At 39.9% G+C, this 24,627-nt stretch overlaps 1 protein-coding gene across 2 annotated transcripts in view; it reads left to right on the top strand.

Moving 5' to 3' along the window:
- COL4A2 (collagen type IV alpha 2 chain) overlaps positions 1–24,627 on the top strand; it is a 144,111-nt gene that overhangs the window by 35,305 nt on the left and 84,179 nt on the right. For both annotated transcript variants that reach the window (XM_050333210.1, XM_050333211.1), the window contains exon 4: positions 7,989–8,072. In XM_050333210.1, coding sequence (XP_050189167.1) covers positions 7,989–8,072 — 84 coding nt within the window. The remainder of the gene's footprint in view (positions 1–7,988; positions 8,073–24,627) is intronic.

Genomic DNA, 24,627 nt, shown 5'->3' with positions numbered 1-24,627 from the left:
CTAGTCTCTTTCTTAGGATAACATCTCTATGAGGGGGAAAAAGCAAAATACAGCTGAATGTAACTTCATTAACTGTAAAATATGAGACTGCCATTCACTGACTTCTTGACAGAAAATGATGTCACAGCATACTCTGCTTGCTTGGAAGTGTGCTGTTGGCAAACAAACTCACATTGGGCAGGTGGGCAAGACTCCTGGACAGTTATTCAAATATCTGTGCTTTATATTTAGGCAGGTTTAAGAATTACTCTCTGACTCAGCCTCCTAGAGACCATACTTTTTTGGTTTGTTTTTTTTTAATACCTGCTATATCACAGCAGCTCCTTCTGGATTCCATCTGTTTTTTGGGGTAAATATGTGTTTGGATGAAATCCACAAAATTAGAAATGCTTTTATGAAAATGTGAAGAATAAGTTCACACTGTATCATATCTGGCTTCTGCCATTTTTCCAAGACAGTGTCTCCAGACTGCAACAAGAGAACTTTTTAGTTTGAAGAGGGGATGGCAAATTAGTACCTCAAATAAAGAGAACATGTGGAACCATGAAGTTTCGCTTTGAAGTGAAACTATGCAACCTTCAAACCAAGGCTGCATGCCAGAAGATTCATATAATCAAGAGTCACAAGCCAGTCCATAAGAGGAAAGTCTTTTATAGCTTCACTTCTGAGAGATACAGAATTCATGTTCCCATTACTGGCTCAAACATACTTATTGAGACGTGCTTGACAAGACAAGTTTCTGTCTATTTGGGTCTTCTTAGCCTCAGAGAACTCATGTTCTCTTACCCTTCCTTCCGTCACCCCAGACATCGAACACAGGGATCCCAGTCCCTGGGAACAGTAGGACTTTTCAATACTCCTTCTCTGTTGACATTCTCATGCCCATCAGGACTCAGAATCGAAACAAACCACTTGCTTTCTTGGCATCTTGCCTCCTGGTTTTCTCAATACGCTCCATCACAAGAGGAAGACAACATGTGAAACTCCACACCAGTTGATCATGTATAACTGATTGCCACAAGTATTGCTCTACTCATTGCATTGGGAGGGCTCCATTAAGCAGTGGTTAGGAGACCAGCTCTCATGGTGGTAAGTCTCTTCATGTTCCTCCTGAGACCATTTCCTCCTCCAGTGTTTTTTTCATTGAAGAATATGTAAATATATGGCTCCCCCTGTTTTTGGTGGGAAGTGTAAACATTCAGAAGATTTTGAGGTCACATGCTAAATTATTGCAGTTGCCATGCATCCACTTTAGAAGAGGTCCTGGCTCCCATTCAAATATGAAAGGAAGAATTAGTTCTTAGTGAAATAATTCTCAGAACAGTTGGAGAGAGGATCCACACCCACATCTTTTCCTTCCTCTCTGACTGTGCCAATTTCTCTCTCTCTTTCCCTTCACAGTTAAGGTCTTCACAGGGATCTTTACTGTCCCGTGCACTAGTAGCTGCTGGATTGTGGGCAGGTGGTTTTTGATGTTTGATTCCATCTGTGACATTGTAGCTCTGAGGACAAACCAAGCCTGTTACTGGGCAATCCAGGCTTCCTCCTCTGACAGTGTTCTCCACACTTGTTTTGAATGGGTTTTTTATACATGTTTCTAGAGAAGTAAGTTTGGCAACAGGCAACAAATGTTTTCGACTCTAAGGAGTAAAATGTTGGTTTTGAGTAAATACAACTGTGCTGTCACATTTTAATCCAATGAAGTTCTTCTCTGTCTAGTTCATCAACAGCAGGACTACTCTGTCATACTCCTACTTTATTTTTTTCTTCTTTCTTTTGAAGGAAGCAAAAATTAATGTTTCTAAGTCAGGGCTATATAAACTGCATTTGAAATTAATGTCCGTTTCAACAGCTGAAGGTCAGATGTGGAAGCAGAGGTTCATACTGGAGGTGTGGGCCAGTCTGGTCTCCCTGGTGGTGACACAGAGGGCTGGCTGCCTCACAGGCATGCCAAGAATTCCCTTAGGATTTCCAGGCTGAAGTCTCACGTGAAGCATAAGAATGCGCTGTTCGAGTGTGCTGTACATTGCCCCACTGCAGAAGCATGCAGTATGTCAGACCCCCAGATCATAATTCAGTGTTTGTTCAGGAAGCTCCCAGACCTTCTAAAACTTGTCTTGGTGAACAGAATGGGGCTTGTCAGGACAGACATTAATGCACAGTTACAACCCACAAAACTTTATCAAAGAAGATGTCGGTGTGCAGCAGAGTCTTTGATTCTAAGTTGCAATATTTTCATTATAATTTCCGTAATTTTTTTTTAGCTGTATGTGAGGAAATGGCTTATATTTCCTGGTCCTTCTGTACTCATAGAACTGTACTTTGAGGCCTGTCCTCTGGTTGCCTTTGTTCTTTGTTAGTATACCAAGCCTTGAAGTGAAGGTACTTGAATGGGCACACAGAGATGACAATTACTCAAGTGTGGCCAAGATTAGCAACAAATAAATCATTAATATGTGGAAAACTTTAAAGAAAACTGCATCTTTGTTTCTGGGTTTTTTAAGAGTTTGGTTGAAGGAAACTGCATTTAAGTTATCTACTGTTGGCTGAAGGTGCATAAGTACAGAAATAATATTGTTTGGGGACAAAAAATTATGAGAAAACAAGAGGGCAAAAATGATTCTGTGTTGGGACACCTATATTTTATGCTTGCTGTTTCACACACGTAAAAATGTGGAAGTATTTACACTAGGTAACTACACAAGCTTTACAAACATAAGTGGCAGTTACTTACGTGTTTTCTCTTGCTTGTGTTTAAGTAGTGTTCACGTTCCTAGAACATGATGAATATATTCATCCCAGCACAGTGACCCAGTGATGTTAAAAAGAGAGTCAGAAAAGTCCCTCCTTTCCCTTTCTATTAAATTGCTTTCCTCATTCCCTTTCTCCATCCATTTTGGTCTGGTTAAACCTGCTGGTTAGAGCTTTCCTATGTGTATGTGTTTGTTTGATTTTCTCCATCAGAGATCTGCACTTAGTTCTCCCATTTCCTAAGAGACTGTGTTGAGTGTTGTGCTATTGTGTGCAATGAATGGTCCTGAGTAAAGCTGCTTTGCTCAGTCTTCTTCTACTCCATCATCTTCTCCAGCTCTAGTTTAAAAATAAAGGATCTGTAACCACATTTTCCAGTATGTCAGTGTCTGTGAGCTGGGCCCCTGTGGGGATAGCTAAGGTAATAGATAAAAGAGGACAGAGAGTGACTTGCAAATGTTATCTGTTCTGGACTGCTCTGACCTGGCCTCCGCAAGGTAAGCCAGCTCTTAGCTTTGAACACTGTGGATGTAAGCAGTTCTGTACCCTAATAGCTGGGTGTCTGTCTTCAACCCTTCATGTGTGGTAGTTTCTGCCTAGTTTTCAGAACCAAGAGCAAGCTGAAATCAAAATCCACATGGCTGGGTCAACACATACGTTTATGCGTGACCAGTAGCAAAACTTCTGCCAGCAAGAGGAGGAGATGGACAAGATATTTTGATGCCTCCAGGATGAAGTGGAAGCTTTGTAAAGGGATCTTACTCCACAAATTCAACTCTCCCCCTCTAGACTGGAGTTGTTGGACATAACTTAAGATTTGCTGATTAAAGAAAACACCTCTCTCTAAGAACCTAATAATTCTTTAATTGGCAAAGTAACATATCGCTGTTATTCGTATTAATTCACAACTACATCACTGTAAGAAATACTGAATTACAAATCTTATATCTTGTTGTTCATATTAGTATTTGTACAAAATCACTATAAACAAAACTGATAAATTACTCAAAAGGCTTATTGAGTTACAATTCTATTTCCTTTCCTCCTGCAGTTGGTATTCAGGTGTAAGAGTATGCTTCCTTACCAGTTTATGCCTTCTTACCCCACCTTCTCACAGCAAACCTTTCAGGGACATGCCTGGTCTCTCCCATGGGGCTTCCCAGTAGGCTTGTGCCCACAAGTCAGCACCACCGCTGCCTGCAGGTGTCCCTGCTCTTGCTCATGATATATCCTCACCAGCTTCATTCTTCACTTAATTGGATCCCCTACTCCTCTGTTTTTTCTTTTCCATATTTTACCACCCTTGGATGTTGGTTTCCCTGCCTACACTCCTCCCAAATATACAACCTACTCCTAGTTTCTTTTTCCTCATTGGTCCCAATTTTTTTACACTCAAAAGCTGGTGTTTCTGGCACTATTACCGTGGCAATTTTTTCTCAATACAGTGTTACCATTACAGTTGGCTAAACAAGACAGCCAACCAGTTACCCTATGCTACATTGCTAATTACCTTAGCCTTCTATGATGAGATTTAGCTCAAGTGTCTGAAAGAGACCTGATGAGATTCTCTGGATGGTCTGAAATGTTGTACCTATATTGCATAAACTTTAAATTAGAATCTATAAACTAGATTCTAGACTCTGCCTAGACTCTGGACCTTTTAGAGATTAGTGGAATTAGGCATAATCCAAAACATGAGAAAGATCAGGAGCAGAAAGTTTTCTCAGAAGACAGCTTTATCCTAAAATATCATTCTGGTTCAAGCACACTTTTCTTCATTCAACTGCATATTGCACAAATCAGGAGATTCATCTCCCCGTTTTTGCACTTTTGCAGGGGATGGATAGCTGTATGTTAGCTGGTCACCTCCACCCACCTTTATGGTTGAGAGAAAGCAGAAGGTACTTTCTGGGAGACGTGCAGTCGATCAGTTTAAATACCAGTATTAGGATGGGGGACATTGTATCCTAGGTTTTACTGTTCTCTCCACTGACCAAAAAGGCTCCTCCTGCTCAGATCAAAATAACTGCTTAGGGTTGTCACCACTGGTGTTATGTTCCCAAAAATTTGACTTCCTCAGGACATAAATAGCTGTAAAACTTTAAAAGTACGTTGTCCACCACTAAATTTTAAACTGTGTTTTTTGCTGTCTAATTATTGACTGATATATGTCCATTTATTTTCCTTCATCTTGATTGTGTGCCTATGGGCAAAATTGTTTTTGACAAAGTTTTCGAAGGATCATTAACGCATTTGTTTTTTAACATTAACAAGCTTATAAGTCATAATGTTTGATACTGTAACTTCCCAGTAATGGAAGATTAAACAACAGTGCCATGATCTGTCTTCAAGAGAGGATAAGCATTCATAGATAGTGGAAGATAACAGAAAATGGTGCCTGTGACAAAAAGCTCCAAGTCATTCCATTAGCAGTCGAAAAGTAAAAAAAGTGGAGATTAGGTAATACGGAAAGCCCAAGTATAATCCAGAAGAGGTATATTAACGCTGGTCTCAAATGTGTTCCCATTGTGTTCCCTACCTTTGGAGAATCTTCCAGATTTTTATCTTCATTATCTGAAGAATCTGTGTGCATAAAAGGATACAAAATGAGAAAATAATAATTAAAAAAAAAAAGCTTCCTAAAATTGTGGAAAAAACAATGTGTCCCCACATTAGCTACTAGTATTGTTACAGCATGCAAATTAAAATGTTGTATGGTGGATAGACAAACAATAGACCTTGAACTTCCATTTGAAATAAGCATTAGCGGCCTCCTTTTTTTTTTTTTTTGCAAGGGCACAAATATCTTCCCATAGTTCTGATTCATACTCTGTTTTCTCCTTAGCAACGGTTTACCAAATTTAGAGTCACTCTGCTAATTAAAAAAAGAGAAATAAACTTGTTGTTCTCTTTGAGTTTTTTCTCAGTAGGCGAAATTGAAAACTCATATGATCAAATTACTGTATCTGTGTGTTACTGGTAGGCTGGGATATACTGTTATTTACAACACCAACAAAAACAAATCTCTAAAAGTTAAAAATAGATCTCTGAAATTTCAAAACCGATTGTTATCAATGGCAGCACTACTTAGCACACAGCTCTTTAATGGACACCTCCATCCTGAAGAGCAATATGTTCACACAGGCCATACATCTGTATGGCATTCATAAAAATTAATAGAACTATTCCTAATTTCTGAAAAGGGGCTGAGGGGAAAAGTCTTTAAAATTAAGGATACTGAGAAAAAGATGCACATTTCATCTGCAAATAATTTAATAAGAGAAAAACCCCACAGAGATAGTGAATTTGTGACCATCCAAATATTTAACTAAAAAATAGACCATAGCAAGCTGCTGGAGTTTATAAAACTGCCTTGGTTTATTATTTCCTCTCAACAATAGCTTAAAAATGAAGCAGAATTCATAAGATGACATTGAACACTGTTACATCCATGAAATAATTTCCTGAATAAAACACCTAATCTTTAAATAGCTCAGGGCATGGTTTCATGGACCTATTTTATCGGTATGAAAACCTTACCTCTTTCTTTACACCCTAGAATTAAATATAATGTTGAAAAAAACATATTTTGATTTATAAAAATAGTTAAGATACAGACATGAACATTCTCATACAAGCATAAGAACGTGTTTTAGGAACTTTGTGTTACTTCTTGTCATAAGATTAAGAGCCTACTGTACAAATATAACCAAAGGAGAACTTAGTCAATGCTTGGTGCCTGCTCCATACCTTTTATTCGTTTGGCTGCCAGGGAGGAATACAAATACCAAAGCTGTGTTTTCAGGTAGTGTGAAGGCAGAAGGGGATACCTGAGAAATGTAACCCAAAAACCTCAGATGTTGAGTAGGGAATTGCTTAGAGCCATAAGAAAAATGCTAAGCATGTCAGCATTGGTCCCTCTTTGTGTTTCACCTCCTTAAGTCAGCGCTAGAGGCAGGAACAGCAGCATCACTGCCTATTTAAGCAGCAGCATAGCAGCTCAGAGCACGCACCCTGTTTTGGAAGCTTGTTTATATCCCTTTCACCTCCCTTTCATGAGATGGTGTGCTCAAGCTATGAAGGAGGCAGAAAGGGTCAAGAGACCATTTGAATCGGGGTTCTTCCAACCAGGAAGGGAGCAAGTGGCACAGAGCCTGACTCTGTACCCTACAGCTGGGTTGCCTTGTTCTAAGGAGCAGTGCATGTGGAGTCCCCTGAATAAGTGACTGTGGCTCACGGTAGCCACTAGACTTCATTCATTTTTTTTCTTCTGACTGTATTAATTACTCACTGTGGGGCAAGCCAGGTTCAGAAGTAGTGACAAGACATCCCTTCCTCCTTTCCCAGATTATTTACTACACTGTGGGGGACTTTAAGCATTCAAAACCCCGGATTTAGGTGGGATAAAGGCTGGTCCTCACAATATTCCCAGTTATTAAGTTACAGTTATAAAAGTCATACCACAGCATGCACAGCAACTCTGCTGTTCAGGTCTCTGAACTGTGTTTTGTACAGGCACTTACTAAATACAGTCTGAGCTGGCTTACCTGTTGAAGTCAATCCAAGGATTTGTGTGGAGTGGTGCATATTTTGTGATCCATATATTTGCTGCCCAAGCCAAGATAGTTCTGGACAAGCAGGAGAGATGTAACTGGAACCACCTACTTAAGCTGGGTCTGACTTCTAAATCACAGTGGTTGGTTGCTAGAAAGTTTTATGTGCCTCCAGAATAGGCAGCCATTGAAAGGGAGAAGGCAGGAGTTCAGCATATGATTTTGAACATGATACCTACATCTTTCTTTATGTCCACCCATAAATGTTTCAAAATACAGCAAGGATTTAGAGCATGCATAGAAGGGTGTGCTACATTGTGACCTGGGACTTAGTCTGTGTCCCTAAAGAATCCAAACAGCTGCGCTTCCATGACATATCTGTTGCATGTGTCAAAAAGATGTGTGAAATACTGCTCAGTGTGGAGATGTAGTGTTTCAAAAATGTGGAAGGAAATGAATGAAGTAACCTTATACTTCTTGATGCTGATCTCCAAGAACTGGAAAGCCACTCATGGATGCTTTCAAGCATATATTAAAGAGGTTTCAACTGCAAAGTCCTAGATCTGATCCTGGTCTTTGCTTGAGCAGTTCCCATAGAGTCTGCTAATGAAAGCTTATTGTGCTGTGCCAGGTATTCTAGCTGATACCTTTTAACTTTTGTTCTATGTGTGTTCTGGTTTGCAGGGTGGAAAGAAGAGTTACACAGGACCATGTGGAGGCAGAGACTGCAGTGGAGGATGTCAGTGTTTCCCTGAAAAAGGAAGCCGTGTAAGTAATGTTTTTTTCCTGTAAAATGTTCTTGATGGTACTAGTTTAATGCTGTTTGCTATAGGTGACCTTGCATCAGATAGCTAAGATTATTCAAACAATTATTCTTTTTCTGGGAAAAAGTTACTGTTTTATTTTACTTTCTCAAAAGCTTGTAGATTTGAAGAAATACTTTGTTATGAAATGTAGCAGATTCTTCTCTCAAAGGTCATAGCCCAGGGACCTGATGGCCATGACAAGCTGATCAGATCAGAATTTTAGGGATGTTAAATGGATATGCTAAATGAATATGGACAAAATCACTCAATAATATTCTTGAAGTCTTTCTGATGAAATGTTGTCTTTTGAAAAGATACCCCATACATGCATGGGATACGTATATTTGATGATCTTAGAGGGCTTTTCCAACATAAATGATTCAACAATTCTGTGATTCTCTGTGATTTCCTCTAAAGCAATAAGGAACTAAAGCAAGAAGGAAAGCATGCAAAACCTGAAATCCCTGCTGGAAAGGAACTGCTTAGGACTTCCAGCATTATGTTGTGGCTGATAGTCTGTTCTTTGTTTTGAGGTCTAGTGAGGAATGAGGCAGAGGAAAGGAGATGGGGTGGAGGGGATTAGCCACCTGCCACTAAGAGCTCTGAGAAATAGGGCAGTTCCTATCCTGTATGGCTGGGAGCCCTGGCTGGCAGGCTCCTTCTGTTCAGCTTGGTCTTCTGCAGCTGAGACAGTGACTCAGCCTTTTCCATCCACCCATCTCTAAGAATAGGTCAGGCAAGAAATGTGGCAGCAGGTCATGTACTTGTTGTTCTGCTATCATAAACCTCATAAGATTTTTTAGTTCTCTGCCTTCCCTCCATGCAGCAGGCCATCAGCCCTCATTCCCATTGCATTCCTCAAGCTTGACTCCACGTCTGAGTGGGGGGAGAGGTGGTAGGAAAGTCACAATGTAGGTGGGAGGAAAGGAACACTCTTGTTTACAGCAGAAGTCCTGATGTCTCCATGGAAGTCAGATGATCCTGAGGTTATCATGCCATGAGGACTGTAATGGTTATACTCCCATCCCCTGACCATGAGCTGTTCATGATCTGCTTTCCATTACAATAACCCAATGGCAAAATGATGAAGCTGAGGACAAACAAGCTCTCCCCCAAGACACAGATTCCCATGAGGCTCCCTCCAGCTGTTACTGCCTTACCTTCATCATCCAGCACATGAAGTTTGGCAAGTGCCCCCTGCCACTTCCCAGTTTTGACTCAAAGTCAAAACCTGATGCTGTAAGATGCTCACTAGAGTTCATGAAAATATCTGTCGCAAAACTACCAACTTTTGTGACTGAAATATTTTTCATGTTCTTCTTTAATTGAGTAACTTTGAATTTCAAGTTGCCAAGTCTGCAAGAAAAAAGATGTCATTAAACAAAAGTAACTGCATAGGTTAGAAAAGCTGAAAATGTAAAATTGCCGGAGTACAGAACCACTCAGGTGTCACTGACGAGAAGCTCGCTGTGAGTTGCTTACCATCTAGATTGAGAGGTGAGGGCAGATTTTATGGACTTGCTCACCACTCTCACTCTTGGATTTATCTCAGGGAAGTAAGTAACCCCTCTTACTAATCATGCTGGCCTCCCTGTAAATAGATACTTAAAAAGAAAAAAGAAGCATGATACAGAACATAAACTGTATTTTGCTACATGTAGTTAACTGTGCAAGATGTGAAGAAGTATTGGGAAAAGGGATTTACAGAATTTTATAACACTTGAAAAATTGTATTTTACCTGTCTGCAATGATACATGTCATTCTGACTTAGGATACACTGCCTGTATTTTCTGTCTGCTGATCTCTTCAGATGTCACAACCTCTGTTAAACATCTGGTTTAAGGAACAAGATTGGCCCTTAGAGTCTAGTCAAATTTGGCATAGCTTTTGGTCTCATGCTAATCCTCAATGGGAATATTTATTTTCACAAAACCTCTGTATAATCTGGCACGACACACATTTTCTGTTCGAGGTGACTCACTACACGCACAATAGACATATTGCATGTTTGCACTTGTAAGAGTGACTGAAGCAGTCCGTCAGAGCCTGATTCTGCAATAACTCTCCATCTTGGGTGCTTCAGAGCTGTCACCTGTAGGACACCTGGAACTCAGGTGGGAGCAGCACTGCCAGGGTCTGCAGCCAGCTGTCAGCCCTACCATTCCCTGGAAATTCACAGTCTGTTTGTGACAGATCTCTCAAAACCAGGCAAATAAAAGCACTTTCTTTGGACTCCTGCTATTGAATGCACATCAGCAGCTGTTGAGTGAAGTGAATTCACTGAAGCGCTAAAAACAATTGCAAACTCTGAAAGGAGTAAAGGTCTGAAGAAATGTCTACTCCTTTTGAGTAGGCATTTGAGTAAAGATGCTTATTTTTATTTGTTGTCTGAATCCAATTACTTTTGTTTTTTAAAAAGGGGTTTTTGCAAAATATGCCCACTGATCCCTCCTGGGGCTCTATGCTAGAGGCAGAGAGGCGCTGTTGAGATGTGTGAGGATTCAGCCAGGTTTTGGTGATTTGTGTCAGGTCTCCAGGCGCAGTTCAGCTGGAAGCCCTGTGCTTCTGTCTACACTGCTTTTGTTTCAGAACTCATAAGTGTAGGCATGAAGGCACAGGAAAGTTGAATTGTGCTTCACACGGGCAGTTTCTAGGGACAAAAGGCAACTTAGCAGAAATCAATGCATGCACTTAGCAACCCTACTGGACAGAGATATGTGGGTTTAGTTTTTCCTCCATCCTATTTTGGCTGGGTTCAGCCCTGCAATTTTCCCTGGGTTCAGACACAGCTGAAATCCAGTGGGGACAGAAAAATAAAACAGCAGAAGTGTCGTCTGCCCACTGTAGTGGTCTGAGAGCTTCTGCAGCTAGGCAAAGGCAGCAGCTAGCCTGCAACCTCTTGCCTCTCATCGGAGCTGCTGCCAGGGTTCTGAGAACACCTGCAAACATTCCCAGGAGGAAAACTGGCCCAATTCAAATGTTTATAGAATCAGGACACTGCTGATCACCATGTTTGCAATTCACAGCAAATGCTGAGCTGTTACTTGGAGAAGAGTCTCTGAACAAATATTTCTCGGGCCACACACGTTCCCACCTCCTGTCTTGCTTTTGAGTTCACACCTTCAGAGTAGAAAGAGTAAAGGGAATTTCCTCCATAAGTTGGCTTTTTGTTCCTAGTCTCTAATGACACTCTAGTCTTTGTTCTTTTTCACTGCAGCTTAGTTATTTTCTAGTTGTATTTACTGTTAGCTGGTTACGAATATCCAATCTATCTAACCATCCCTTGCAATTAGGCAGGTGGTTGGAGCTGGAGCTTCAGGAGCCAAGCTTGGGGATCAACCTCTGCCTCATCTCCCCTTCTCACAGCTGGCAAAAAGCTCAGTGAAGTTGCAGTGAGATATGAAGCTCCTGAAGAAGTGTTCAAACTCACATGTAAAGAAACCATGGTATAAGCCTTAGTGGAGGGCACAGAGTGAAAAGGGAAAGACAACAGACTCATCTCCTCCCTAAGATGAGACAGATTCATCCTCTCATTTTCTTCTAAGACAACTTCTCCTAAACTGTTCTCCTAAGACAACAGACTCACCCGTTCCCTAAGCTACATGTGGAGAACATAGTGTAAGGAGTACCCAGATGCTTGGGTAAGAGGGAAAAGAGTAAAGGAAAACACTGATACAGTATTGAAATTCTGTTTTGAATTAAATGAAAACACTGGGTTACAGGAACAAAACAAAAACAAAACCAGAAAAACACAAAAAAAGCCCAAACCAAAAAACTGCAAACAAATTAAAAACATGGTTTTTTTTCTTTTTCCTCTAGATTTTTATTGCAACTCCTAAAATCTTGATATTTTTAGTCCTTTGAAAACTGTATATTGGTCAGGGAACAATATATGTGCCTTTAAAATTTGTTAAACATTAATGCACTTACATAGGAAATGATAACTCCTTTCAGTACAATGGCCAACTGTTTGACCTATTGAAGTTCATAATCAACCTCACTTCATAACCAACCTAGAAGGCTTTATAGAAAGTGGAAGTGAATGGAAATCTTTTTGATCTTTCTATAGAGTGAGAAAATGCACTCTTTTGAAATCTTTCTTTGTACTTTCTGAGTCAAGTGTCTGACAGTGCTCAAGCCATTTAGCCATTGTTTTTGCAAGGGGCTGGAATAATGGAAACTGAAATTAAAAGACAGCTTTTTGTCCCCCCATAAAGGCCATTTTTGGGAATACCTGAACATTCCTTTTTAACTGAGACTAGCATGAAGGCTAGTATCTGTTATATTGCTTTCACTAATGCAATGGCCATGGGTAAGCTATTACCAGTTCATCTGTAATTACTACTGTCTGCTTTGGGATGCCATACGGTTGGGAAATTTAGTGTCTGATATTCATTTACAAACATTTTCCATACAAGTTTAAATCTTAACACATGGGTTAGATCTAGATGTTTTTCATCATAATTAAAAAAAAAAAAAATAAACCGACCAAATATAACACATAAATACCCTAATTCTCCTGTTATATCTTAGGGAAATGTTTAAATCCAATAAAATAATTTTATCAACTGATAGTGTAATTCTTGTACATCACAATTAACTGGCTTCTAAGCTGATATAATGGCAGTAGCTCTTTCTAACTCTTTGTTAGTGTAAGCTGACATATCTGATGAAATCTGATATTTACTCTTTTTTATGCAAAATTAGAACATAAGAAGCATCTTCTCAAACGGAAGCAGTGATACATGTAGTTCACTACTCTGTTCCCAACCATGGCAGTAAGAGATGCTGTTTATGGGGAGCACAGAGTTCTGGCAGCTTTTTGCAATCCATTTCACTTATACGCAAGATAACCAAATTTATATTTTCCTTCAGTATCTGTGTTTCTCTAATGAATTTGTCTAATCCTTTTTTGAAACTGCTGTAACTGTGTGTTACTGTGTGAACTGTCTTCACAACCTCTAGTGGCACAAAGGAGTTCATTACTCAAATTATATAAATTATATAAATCACTGTCTGACCTGTTCTGCACAAATCTCCCTTTGGTTTCATCGAGTACATCCTATTTCTACTACTGTAAGACTTGGAGCAGTTCTGTGCTACTCACTGCTTCCCTCGTTTTGTAATTCTCTGGTTTATTCCTTCTCATATTTCTCCTGTCCAAAAGGACAAGTTGCCGCCTTTTTAGGTTCTGTTTGAAGGCAACATTGCAATCCTTAGTACCTTTATTTTACTCTCTCTGCTGCAAGAGACCAGAAGTGTACACAGAACACAGGATGCACTAAGCAAATTGACACCCACTCTTTTCTTCTAAGTGTCATTCCTGATGCTCCCCAGCCCTCAAGCTTATCTGCTCACCCAGTTTAGTGGGGTCATTCTGGATCTCCCAGCATGGGAGATCACCAAATCTCCCCATTCCTCATCACCAGCATAACATTTAACAACCTAAGGGAGATTAGTATCGTTTATAGACTCTGATGGTTCACAGTTCAGTCTCTTTTGTGGATGACTGTTGAAATCTTTGCAAAACCAGTTAGAGCACACGTCTGAGAGGACCCATTGCTTTTGTCTCCATTTTGAAATGTGACCATCAGGTACTATCCTTTTCTTCCTAACAGAGAACAGTTTATCAAAACAGTCATGAGAATCCAAGTATATTACAGTCACTAAGGCTTGCTTTACCATGCTTATCCTTGTGCTCAAGTTATTGTATTCTTTAAGGTGCACTACTGCCTTGCCAAGCAGGAAAGTCAAATAAACTGGCCCACAGTTCACAGGGTCTTCTCTTGAGCCTCTTTTCCATGTGGAAACCAACATTGGCACCAGCCCACTGGTGCAGTGGCAGTTTGTAATGTTGGGTTACACACTTTGACCAGCAGTTCTGCCGTTCCATACAGAAGTTCCTTCAGAAGTTACAGATGAATGCCCCCACTCCTATTCACTTAGTAACACCTGCCTTACCTGTTTTATCTACTTCCTTTATATTTACCTGAAGTTAATCTGTCTCAAGGAGTAACTTGGATCTGGGACCTTCTCAAACACCTTCAGCAGTAAAGACCTATGCAGAGGAGTCACTAAGTATTTCTGCTATGGCCTTATCATCCCTGAGTGCTTCTTATAAGCCCTTGGCATCATGTGGTACTGCTGTTTCCCTTGATGGTTTATTGTTTTTCTTCAAACATCTTTTTATTATCAGTTTGATTATTTTCTGCAAAAAATTCTCATTAATTTTTAGCCATCCTAGTTGCCGTTTACTCTTCATCTGTTTTTTAGGGGCTTTCCTGGTCATTTCAGCAATTTTTTAAATACCAACCCTTTTCCCTACAATAGCCTCCTTAGCTTTTTTTATGAGCTATGCAGGGTTTTTATTGAACTGGTTTACTTTCTTTTTGATATGTGACACACAGTTTAATACAGTGTTTTTGGAAAGCCTCCAGGTTGCTTTAGGCTTCTTGCCTTTTTGACTGCTTTTTTAGGCTTTTACTATTTTTGTGATTTTTATGTATTTCCCCTTCTTGAAATTGGATATCTGTGTGATGTATTTGTTTGGCTTACTCCATCCCACTACACTACCGCAATAAGTTCAGCTTTACTGTGAAACTCTTACAGAGCAGTTCTCCTAATAGTACCTCTTAAAGCAGGTCCTCTGTAGCACTAAACCCAGAGCAGCATCCTGTCTTATGTGTCCAAGGGTTTACTGCTCTAACAAAAAGTCAGTTGCTGTGTCCAAAACTTTTACCTCCTTATCACATCTAGATGAGGCATTGTGCCTGACAGTTTGCTTGTAGTTGGACTTGTCCATTATTGCTACCTGACCTAGTTTTGCAGCTTCTCTATATATTTAATTTCACTAAGTATTTAATTATTGGTGTCTTTAGCAGGGGAATCCTAAATAGAAACCAAGTCCTACTTTTCTGTTATTTCCACCCACAAGGATTTCCTAATGTGCCCCTCAGCCCCAAGTACCTTTTTCTGTAACACTTTGTTGCAGTGTTCACATACTGTGCCATTGCCCTGGCTATGATTTTCTATCACTCCTGTGAAGCAGACAGACTAGTATAGTAACTCTGTATGCCACTGATCATCCTCCTTTAACATGCATGAGATGCCTGTTATATCAGGGTTCTCATTTATTGCAAAGTAGTATAATTACATAATCCTGTGTTGTAGATCTATAGCATTGCTGTAGAAGCATTTACAACTTTTGACCATTCATTTCCTCCCTTGCCTTCTCAGGAATGTATTGAACATTAGCCATGTCTCACTCACAAGTTCATTCAGTTTGAACCAGGTGCTCCATGGCTGTCAGTCTTCCCTGTTTCTGATTTAACTATATCTCCGTGAACTTTTTAATTCTTAGTAGTAGCAGCCTTGTTCGATTTTGTATGGAACAAGTCCAGTCCATTCCTCCTGTACAGGTCTCTCTTGTTCCACGGAGTTGGCAAGGACTTCAGTCTCCAACACAGCTGCCTTGAGTTAACCCCTAGGACGTCCCTGTTCTACTTTCCCTTGCCAGTGGTATAATGTAGATTGTGACCACTGGTCCCTCCCTTCTACCAGACTAAATACCTATCTGGACATCTCAGGGGCTCTGCTCCGTTTGCACTCGGAAGGCCTTTTAGTCCTCTCACCTGTTCCAAATCCATCTGTGTCAACTCATCAAACCTCCTGCTACCATCACTTGCTTTGTCCTCTCCTGGAAGATTCACTCTGCCCCAGTAGCATCCTCACACCAAGCAGACATTTTAACGAACTGGAGATTCGAGTTATCAGAGATTTGTTCCCTTGTTCCAAGCTGATTATCCACCTTCCCTCTGACTGACTACTCCTAAATACTTATTAGATCAACATCAAGGTTTTGTGGGGTTTTTTTAATGGTGGCCATGTGAGGGGAGCCACAGCAGAGATGGGACTGCTCCACCACCTTCTGGCAGGCCTTGTAGACCTCTTTCCCTCCAGCTCAGCCTGTCCTTCCTCTATAGAATGAATCATGACTTCTACTAGGACCAGGGGCTGCATATGCAAAACCTGCCTCTAGGATCAGCAATGGCACTCTCTTTACAACAAACCAAGAGGTCTCTGCTCAGATGCTTATCCTCTGCCTGCATCCTGAGCTTGCAATCTGTTAGCTCTTGAAAGTTTGTATTAGCATAACTTTTTGTTTGAGAGATGGTTGGGATTACTTTTCCTTTTCCCTGCTCTACCCATGTTAAACTTAGTAGCAACAAGGAAGATCTGGCTTCTCTGAGATGTACCTGGCAGTCATAAGGAGAAGGCAAACCTAAACTTCTCTACACAGATGCAATCTCCTTCATTGTAAGGGTCGAGGAACCACCATGCCAGCTCATACATCCTTCAGACATCTGCATGAAGCCACTCAGCAAACATCCAAACGTGAATCTACCACCAGAACAGACCCCACTGATCACACAAGCCAAAATCCCACAAAGCTTTTATATACCTTCCAGAGGCCTGCCCTTGCTTGTCTTTCTCTTTTGGTTCTTACCTTCCCAAGACAGAAAGGTTTTGGAAAATTTCCTATTTGCTCTCCAGTTTTTACCACATGCAAAATTTTGGGAGCAAACTTGATCATATATCTTCTATAGTATTGTCAGATTCTGCAGCAAAACGGATATAAGTACCAAAAAATTCAGAATTCACATTGCTTCATAGACCAAGGTTAAACTGTGGAAATTTCCAGGAAGAAGAGTTGTCCTCAAAGGAGAGGTATTTGGGGGAGGTATTTGTAATGGCAAGAGATTTAAAAGTAAAATGCTTGTGGTATTAATGATCATTATGCATGGACAGGAAGGCACCTTTCATTATTTCAGTGCTGTGATCAAGTCTGGTATGGTACTAGAGATTTAATTTTCTTTTTTTCTCTCATCATGGGAGTGGTGGAGAGCAGCTCCAGTGATGGCAAAAGACAGGAAATGAAAAGTGTTACCATAAAAAACTTGAACAGTATGAAGCTAAATTCTACTTGCAGATACATGAGTACAGTTTTCTTTTACTCAAATGTTTGAGGGTAGTTTCAAGTGCATGCTTTTGTTTAAGTTTATACTTTCAAAGCTGAGCCTTACAAGGTCTTTCCAGCATACATGAATCCTGCAAGTCTTGATATTGATATTCCATAGGCATCTAAATCTTGGGCATAAAGCTTAATTGCATGAACTGTTAGCAGTACATAGACCCATAATCTTTTGAGTTTGCTACCAAAGGCAGGCAGGGTACCCTGTTTACTTAACAGATCTTGAACTTGTGTCAGTCTGAAACTTGATACCTAGTTTATGGTCTAATGTTTTATTTAGTGAAAATTGCTTAGCCTGGGCTACGTTGACTATCAACCAACCATGCAATGGGATAGTTGTGTTGGTTGCTAATTCCTGTTCTTTAGTACATTTTTCCTGACATTTTTTGAGTGAAATATGCATGTTTTCTTTTTTTCTTAAACTCTGTTTATACATGTTTAATCAACATCAGAGATCTTTTTGAACTGGTGGATAGAGGTTAGATAACTTTCCCATGAGCAAGAAGCATGGGATTCTCCTTTCATGTATGCATTTTACACAAAATCTGACATTTGGGAAATCAGTGGAAGGTCTTCTTCGGAATCTGTTTCAAATAAAAAATGCAAAATATATTAAAAATATATTAAAATATATTTAAAAAGCACAGTGTTTTCTTTGTCAATACATGCCAAATCACATTTTCATTTGTAAATGTTCAGAATATTATAAAGAATATTTAAAACATAAAATAAACTAAAATGGAGACTTTATTTAAATCAAACAAAATATGCACATTGACCAAAAATTATTTTTTTCTCCTTGTTATTCTTTTGCAGAACATTTCACTTCATCCAGATGTGAAACATTATTTGATTCCATAAATAACCTATAGAAATTGTATTTATTTGTAATCTAAAGGACTACAGAGTGGTTAAGCCCATCCCATGCTAACAATTTGCTCCAACCCTGAAAGAAAAATTCTCCCAAAACCTTTTCAAATCAACCATACAGGAGAAAAAGGATGATACTTGACTGAAAGGTAGTCAAAAGGACACATTCACCTTTTTATTTTCATATTCAACTTTATCTTTTTTAACTTTGCTGGACTGACTTATGTTATCTCCAGCAAAGTAAGTGCAGGTAAGCAGCATTCACAAGATACTGCGCTTTCTCTCTAAAGCCTGAGCTCAAACGTGTGCAGATACTTCTACGAGCTTGTACAAAAAACCTTTACAGTCTCAGCTGGTGTGACAGGAGAACAATTCAACAGCATTGGGCAAAGCTCAAGAATTAGTGTAATCAATCAAAATGAATACCAAGGTTGTAGTTTAAACAAATTTATGACCGAAGTAAAGACGCTGGATTAACTCTTTGTAATGTAGCTTCAGCTCTTCTGTTTGAAATTACACTATAATACCTTTTGCATTAGTATGTATTCTGTTGATTTATGGGCTTGTTACACTCTAAGAAAACAAGTCTTACGGCAGTTTGCTAATAAATTGAGAAGGTATTTCACTGGTATTTTAGGAATTTATTTTGAAGGCAGCATTTTTAAGAGTGCGTTTGGCCATCTGCATATCACAAATTTGATAGAGAGATGGAGAAAAAAAAGCAAGAGAAGTCACAGTGAGCAATCAAGAACCACTTTATTGCAGAAGATCAAACAAGACTTATATTTTAACTCTAGAAAATTTAACTGCAGTGAAGAAATAATAGAAAGGAAACTTGTTGGAGATGAATAATGCAAAGTTAACTTTGGTCACAATAGTCAATGCTGGGATAAGAACCCTTTGGTTGTACTTAAGAACCATTTAAAAATATTACCATACCTTTTTTCTTAAACAGCATTTTTTTCCTTCCTGTCTTCCTATGAAATCCTGCAAGTATATTTTACATTATTTAGAAAATAAGTACCTGCAGTTAAGCAATTTCCTGACTTATCTATAACCTATCCACTCATTCTGGTCAATAGTGTCTGCATAGCACAGTCCGTTCTCATGTATCATTGATCTTTTTGTTTGGTTCTCATGGATAAATTACACTTCATTACAGAAATGAAATACGCTGTCAGGATTGTTTTCAGACATTTCATTTGGTTAGGCCTTCAGGCTTTGACTTCTAGCAGTCAAACTGTGCAACTACTGCACAAAAATATTCCTGGTGCTTTCAGCCAAGTTTTGCAATTTCTGCTTACTGTGAGCAGGAGTTTAAAGAGCGAGCAGCGGGTGGATGATAGTTTTACTCTGTGACTGGGTAGCTCTCACAGGCATCCAAGAGGGATAATCCAGGTCATCCTTTAGCGCTTAAATTATACTCTAGAGATTGTAAATGTTTCTCATGACATATGTCTGAGGCTTTACAAATTTCTCAAATGGTGCTTGTTTCTATTTTCTGTATTTTTGTCACATGGGAGCAAGTAACATTGACCCATTTTCCTTTTGTCTGCTTTGGTAAGTACCAAACTATTAGTGGAATCCTTTGAGTCTGACCTGGAGAGACCAGGAATGTGGGAATGGGCAGGCTGTCATCACGAACAGTATCTGCCGAGGCAGACTGAGCCTGTTCTCAGCATTTTCTTACTGACACTTTAGAGAATGAATGTCCCTTATTTACCTCAGTTTGTACATAATTTCCATGTACTTTGCAGTGTGAACTGAACTGTTAAGTATCGATAAGTGCTAACCATTACATTGATCTGGGAAAGGATGACAAGTGTTAAAATATTTTACAATTAGATATTAACTTTGGGAGCATGTAGAAAGAAGATATTGAAGGATAGATGCCTGTGTTTTAGGCATGGAGAACAGTTCTAGACAATGAATAAGCTGCAAGCCCAAACAAATAAAACATTCGTGAAACATTTTTTCTCCCACAGGCTAAAATTATTTTTCTATGAAAAGATTGTATTAGTCTGTCAGATTCCTTTCTGTCTACTGCTGTCATAGATGCTCAGCAAAGAAAAGCACTTTGAGTTTTTTGTGGGTTTGGGTTTTTTTTCAGTATGGATCATGGTTTTCAATGAAATTCTATGTCTAGCTGTTTCTTATCTTATTAGCAAAACTAATTTTTTAAATACAGTATCACTGGTTAAATAGATACTATAAACCCTTTTTAACTTTTTTAAAGCAGGTTTATTTTTCCCAAAAGTTGTTGGAAAAGTATAGTATAGGTGTAAGAGCAAAAAAGAAAGTTGTGCTCGCTGTCCTCCCCAACACATGTCGTTTCACTCCATGGTATAGCAACCTATATAGTCTTCTGTCCAGTCAAATAAAGACCTGGGTATGTCTGTATTATTTTCTTCTGATCTAAATAATCCTTTTTCCCTATAAGCCATCCTTTGGCTGTTTCTCAGTTTCTAGATCCTCTACTTCTCTCTTTCTTTGTTCACCTTTTTGTTGCCCTCTCCCAAGCATGCAACATCTTCTCCTTTTACATTTCACCACTGGTTTTGTGTTAAAGGCTTTCCATAAGGGACTTGGTTTCTTGACAGCCTGCAAGAGGAATGAGAGAAGCTGGTTCTGTGAGATGAGCTCTCCCTCCTGTAATGCAGGATGGTGTGGTCTTCACAGCCATCAGGGCTTGTCTATGTTAAGATGTAAACTCCTTGGGCAGGAGCTGTTTGCTGTTTGCATGTGGCTCTTTGTACGGTACCAAGAGCTTTGCTAGCACTTCCAGGGTTATGGCAGAGGTGGCATCATGCAGAGGGGCACAGTGACAGCTTTTTTCCAGTGGACAGGGACTCCAGCAGCAAGGGCCCAAAGGCATCACATTATGCTGTGGGTGTTGGACCCATATTTGTTCATTATTCCGGTATGTAATGAGGGTATGCAATGGCATACAGATTTATGGATAAAGTGTTTTTTCCACAGGAAACTCTTCAGTTCAAATGTGACTGTGTTGCTACTGCAGAGTTTCCCTTACCACTGTGAGACTAGCTCCCTTTCCATTACAGAGCACACTCCTCCATGTGCTTGGCACAGATGTGCAGTGTAAAGCCATCTTGCACCATTTTTCACAGCTTTTATTTTACTCAATTTTTATTTGCTAGAGACTTTGCACCATGGGACTGTTTTCCCACTATCAGTGTGCCCTGCAGACAGGATAGGCTATGTTGCATGAGCCCAATCCTACCTTTCTTCAACCTCTCCTCATAGAGTGAGACTGCAGGTTACAGAAGGGATGGGCCCCCCCTGTGTAACAAGGAAGTTTCTGTTGCTGTCCTCTGCAGCTTCTCATCCCTAGCCCCTTCCTTCAGAGAAGAGGCAGAGGTAAATGTGCAGACTGAGGACAGATCCGTTTGTTTTTCTTGTTGTTACAATGCCTGACAAACCAAGCTGTGGAGTTTACACTCTGCTAGCTCATACCTAGTGCTGCCAGCAAGATCTTGAATGCACTGCATGGCCACAGGCACGTACAACTGCTTAGGACTGCCTGAGCCACAGCTCCCTGTACAGGTCCTCCCTCTCCTTCTCAGCTGGCTTCTTTCTTTCAAACAGTTGCAGAGTTGGTTTTGCTGTGTGACATAAGGTTATAATAAATCAAGTGAGAAGATTTGTGTTGTGCTTCCTACTGTATGGGAGAGGTCCATATGGTTTAATTGCTTCCTCTGAAGTCATGTAACTGCCAAGATCCTATGGTGTGGTTTGAAACATCCGTGCAGTGAACTCTCAAATGCTGTAGATGTGCTATGAAATATAAATGTAAAATAGAAGTCAGTTTATCCAGTTAAACAATATTAGAATTAGGGAAATCAATGGAGAGATCCAGATTTTAGCAGAATGGAGAAGGGGGAAAGGACCAGAAAACTTTCTCAAGGCTGAATAGAGTTTTATCATCAAAGGAGATGGGAGAAAAATATTATACTCCCCAGGAAAACAGCAGAGCAGCCTGAGGAGAGGAACCATGTCAAAGAAAGCCACGCAGTGAATTGTAAAACTATTTGAAAAGTGTCATCACAAAATATACCTGCTGGTACAGCTTTGGCCACCAGACAAAATTCAGCTTAAAAAATGAATTGTTCCTGTGTTTTCAGGCAAAAATGAAGAGGAGGGTAAGTAGACCATGTAGACCTGTAAATCTAAGATCATGGATGGGTCCATGCACAGAGCCAAGTCAGTGTCTCAGCAGGGAGCTGCTCACCCCTGCATCTGTAGAGTTATTTTCTCAGGGCCTGGCAGGCACGTAGTGACATATTTTCAATCCGGCACAATGGCTTGAGCATCTCTTGAGAAGGGGAATGGTATGTATTGGAGTGGAGATGTTAAAGGTGCAGGGCACCTCCGCAGGATCAAGCATGTCCAGGGCCTGATCTGCAATGGTAACCTTAGTTAAGTGCACTGGAGAACAGGCTTGCTTCTCCTGTCTCGAGCTACCATCCTTCTGTGTCATGCCTCTAAAGCTGCCTGAGCTATTCCAGATACATAGGAAGTGGAGAATAGGTCTGTTGGGGTTACTGGATCCATTACTACCATCAAGACCTAGGAAGATGGGGTTCCTTCATGAGAAAGCACCCACGGGAAGAATCAGGGTGTCCTCGGACTAGTACTGAAAGTGACCCTGACACTGCCCCAAGGTGCCAACACTGAAAACTTAGCAGGACACTTCAGCCCATGCCCCACTGTGGTACATGGTGTGCAGAACAAGAAACATGCAGACAGGTAGGGACCCTCCTAAACCCTGCATCTCCCTCCTCAGTGTATCCAGTCCTCGTTGGAGGGACACATGACCCTATTATCACAGGAGTATTCCCCTGTCTAGTAAAGTGCATATGTAGCCATCAAAGATACTCACTGCTGTCACAGTAGTAGTTTTATTAAGTAATGTTTTCTACTGGCTAATTGTATCAGTCATATATACATTTAATCAGCAAAAATCCTTTCCGTATGTTCTGCCTTTCAGCATGTGCTGCCTAAGCATGACAGTTTGTCCCCTCATGTTTACCAAAACTAAATAAATACTAAATACCATTCTCAATAAGTACAGTTTTTTAAAAAGAGTATTTTTATTTTCTTCAACAGCCTCAGCACCCTGGTATAAATATATACATGGTATTGTCTGCCGAGTCTGTGGTGTGGTGCATTTACACAGCTGCAGTATGGGCTGCTGTTTACTCTCCCCCTCACAGACATTGTGTTCTACCTTTTCTCTGTAAGGATTTTCCTTCTCTATCTCTACTTAGTCCTAGACAAAGAACTATCCCAATTTATGTATGTTGTATAACTTAAGTGACTTCAAAGATGTTTTGCATAGTGTAAATCAGAACACCAACTGGCTGAATAAACCCTTCTGCAATGAGTCATAATTATAAAGCTAAATGTGTTTCCTGCCTCTGTGTACTAAATCAACAGGAGTCCTTTTCAGTTTTGTGGGATAAACATACTTCTCTGTCATGTATTTACAGTCACTGGAACACTTGCAGCCACTTGTGAATCCTTTACTTCAAGGAGAGATTTTTCACACTGTAAATCCTGATTCTCTAAACCAAATTCTGTTGAAGATCTTGGGAAGCATATGCAGTTAAAGGCTGCAGAGCTGTTATCCATACCCAGTGGAGTACAATTTCATTTTCAATTCAGTTAAAAGTATTCCCATAATGAAATTCAATACCTAGTATTAGTTTGTAATTGTTCATCTATTCCTGCAGTGTGTTTATTCAAATATCTACCACAGTTTTCAGAAAGATTGGTCAGCATTTTTAGTTTCTATTCTTGTCATGAGTTGAAATACAGGTCAAACTTAAGCTTATCCTCAAAATTCCCTGAGTCCGAAAGCAAGTCATTCCTAGATTCTTGTAACTTCTTTGAATTAACCTGCATCTTTAAGCAAGTACATGATGCCTTTTATGCCCGTGTTACAAATGAGTCCCTTAAGCTGCAGGCACATATGAAAGCTGTGGGAGCTATCCCACCCCAGCTGTGTGCTTACCAAACGGACCGCACCAATTGCCACCAGACACAAGTTGGTTGAAGGCCTGAAGAAAGGGCATTTTTAGTTTGATCATTTGTTTTTGCGGCTGCTGGTCTGACTAGCTTTCAGAATTGAAATTTGGCAAGAAGTAAGCTTTGGCTTTTAAGAGCTAACTAAGCATCTAAGAATTCATGAGAGACTTGAAGTGTGTTTTGTAAAGAAGCAGATGCATCACAGGCAAATTATATTGTGTTTGACCAGGGGAAGACCCAGGTGTTTTAAATCAAAGCTGCAGGAGTAACGAAGACATTCCAAAGAGTCCAGGAGGGAAATGCTAAAGCTTCCAGCTTAGCCTTCTGTGAGAACCTTTCAGTTTCATGTAATGGAAATAGGAAATAGCCATCTTTGCTTAAAGTTAACTGTCAGACGAGAATTGAGATAAAACTATCTGCAGATATTAATCTACTGCTCTCCAAAGCAAAATAAAATTGAGACTTCCTTCTTAGAAGTGCTTCCTTCCAAAGCTTTTGGTGTAATCACAGAATATGCAGAAGTTTCCTTGAGTTGGTTAGTATGAGCTGGAAGGAGGAGAGGGTGGT

The sequence above is a fragment of the Myiozetetes cayanensis genome, unplaced genomic scaffold (assembly GCF_022539395.1).
Source record: "Myiozetetes cayanensis isolate MyiCay16 unplaced genomic scaffold, myiCay2020 scf5-8, whole genome shotgun sequence".
Taxonomy (NCBI): Eukaryota; Metazoa; Chordata; class Aves; order Passeriformes; family Tyrannidae; genus Myiozetetes; species Myiozetetes cayanensis.
This window is presented reverse-complemented; position numbering and strand designations above follow the sequence as displayed.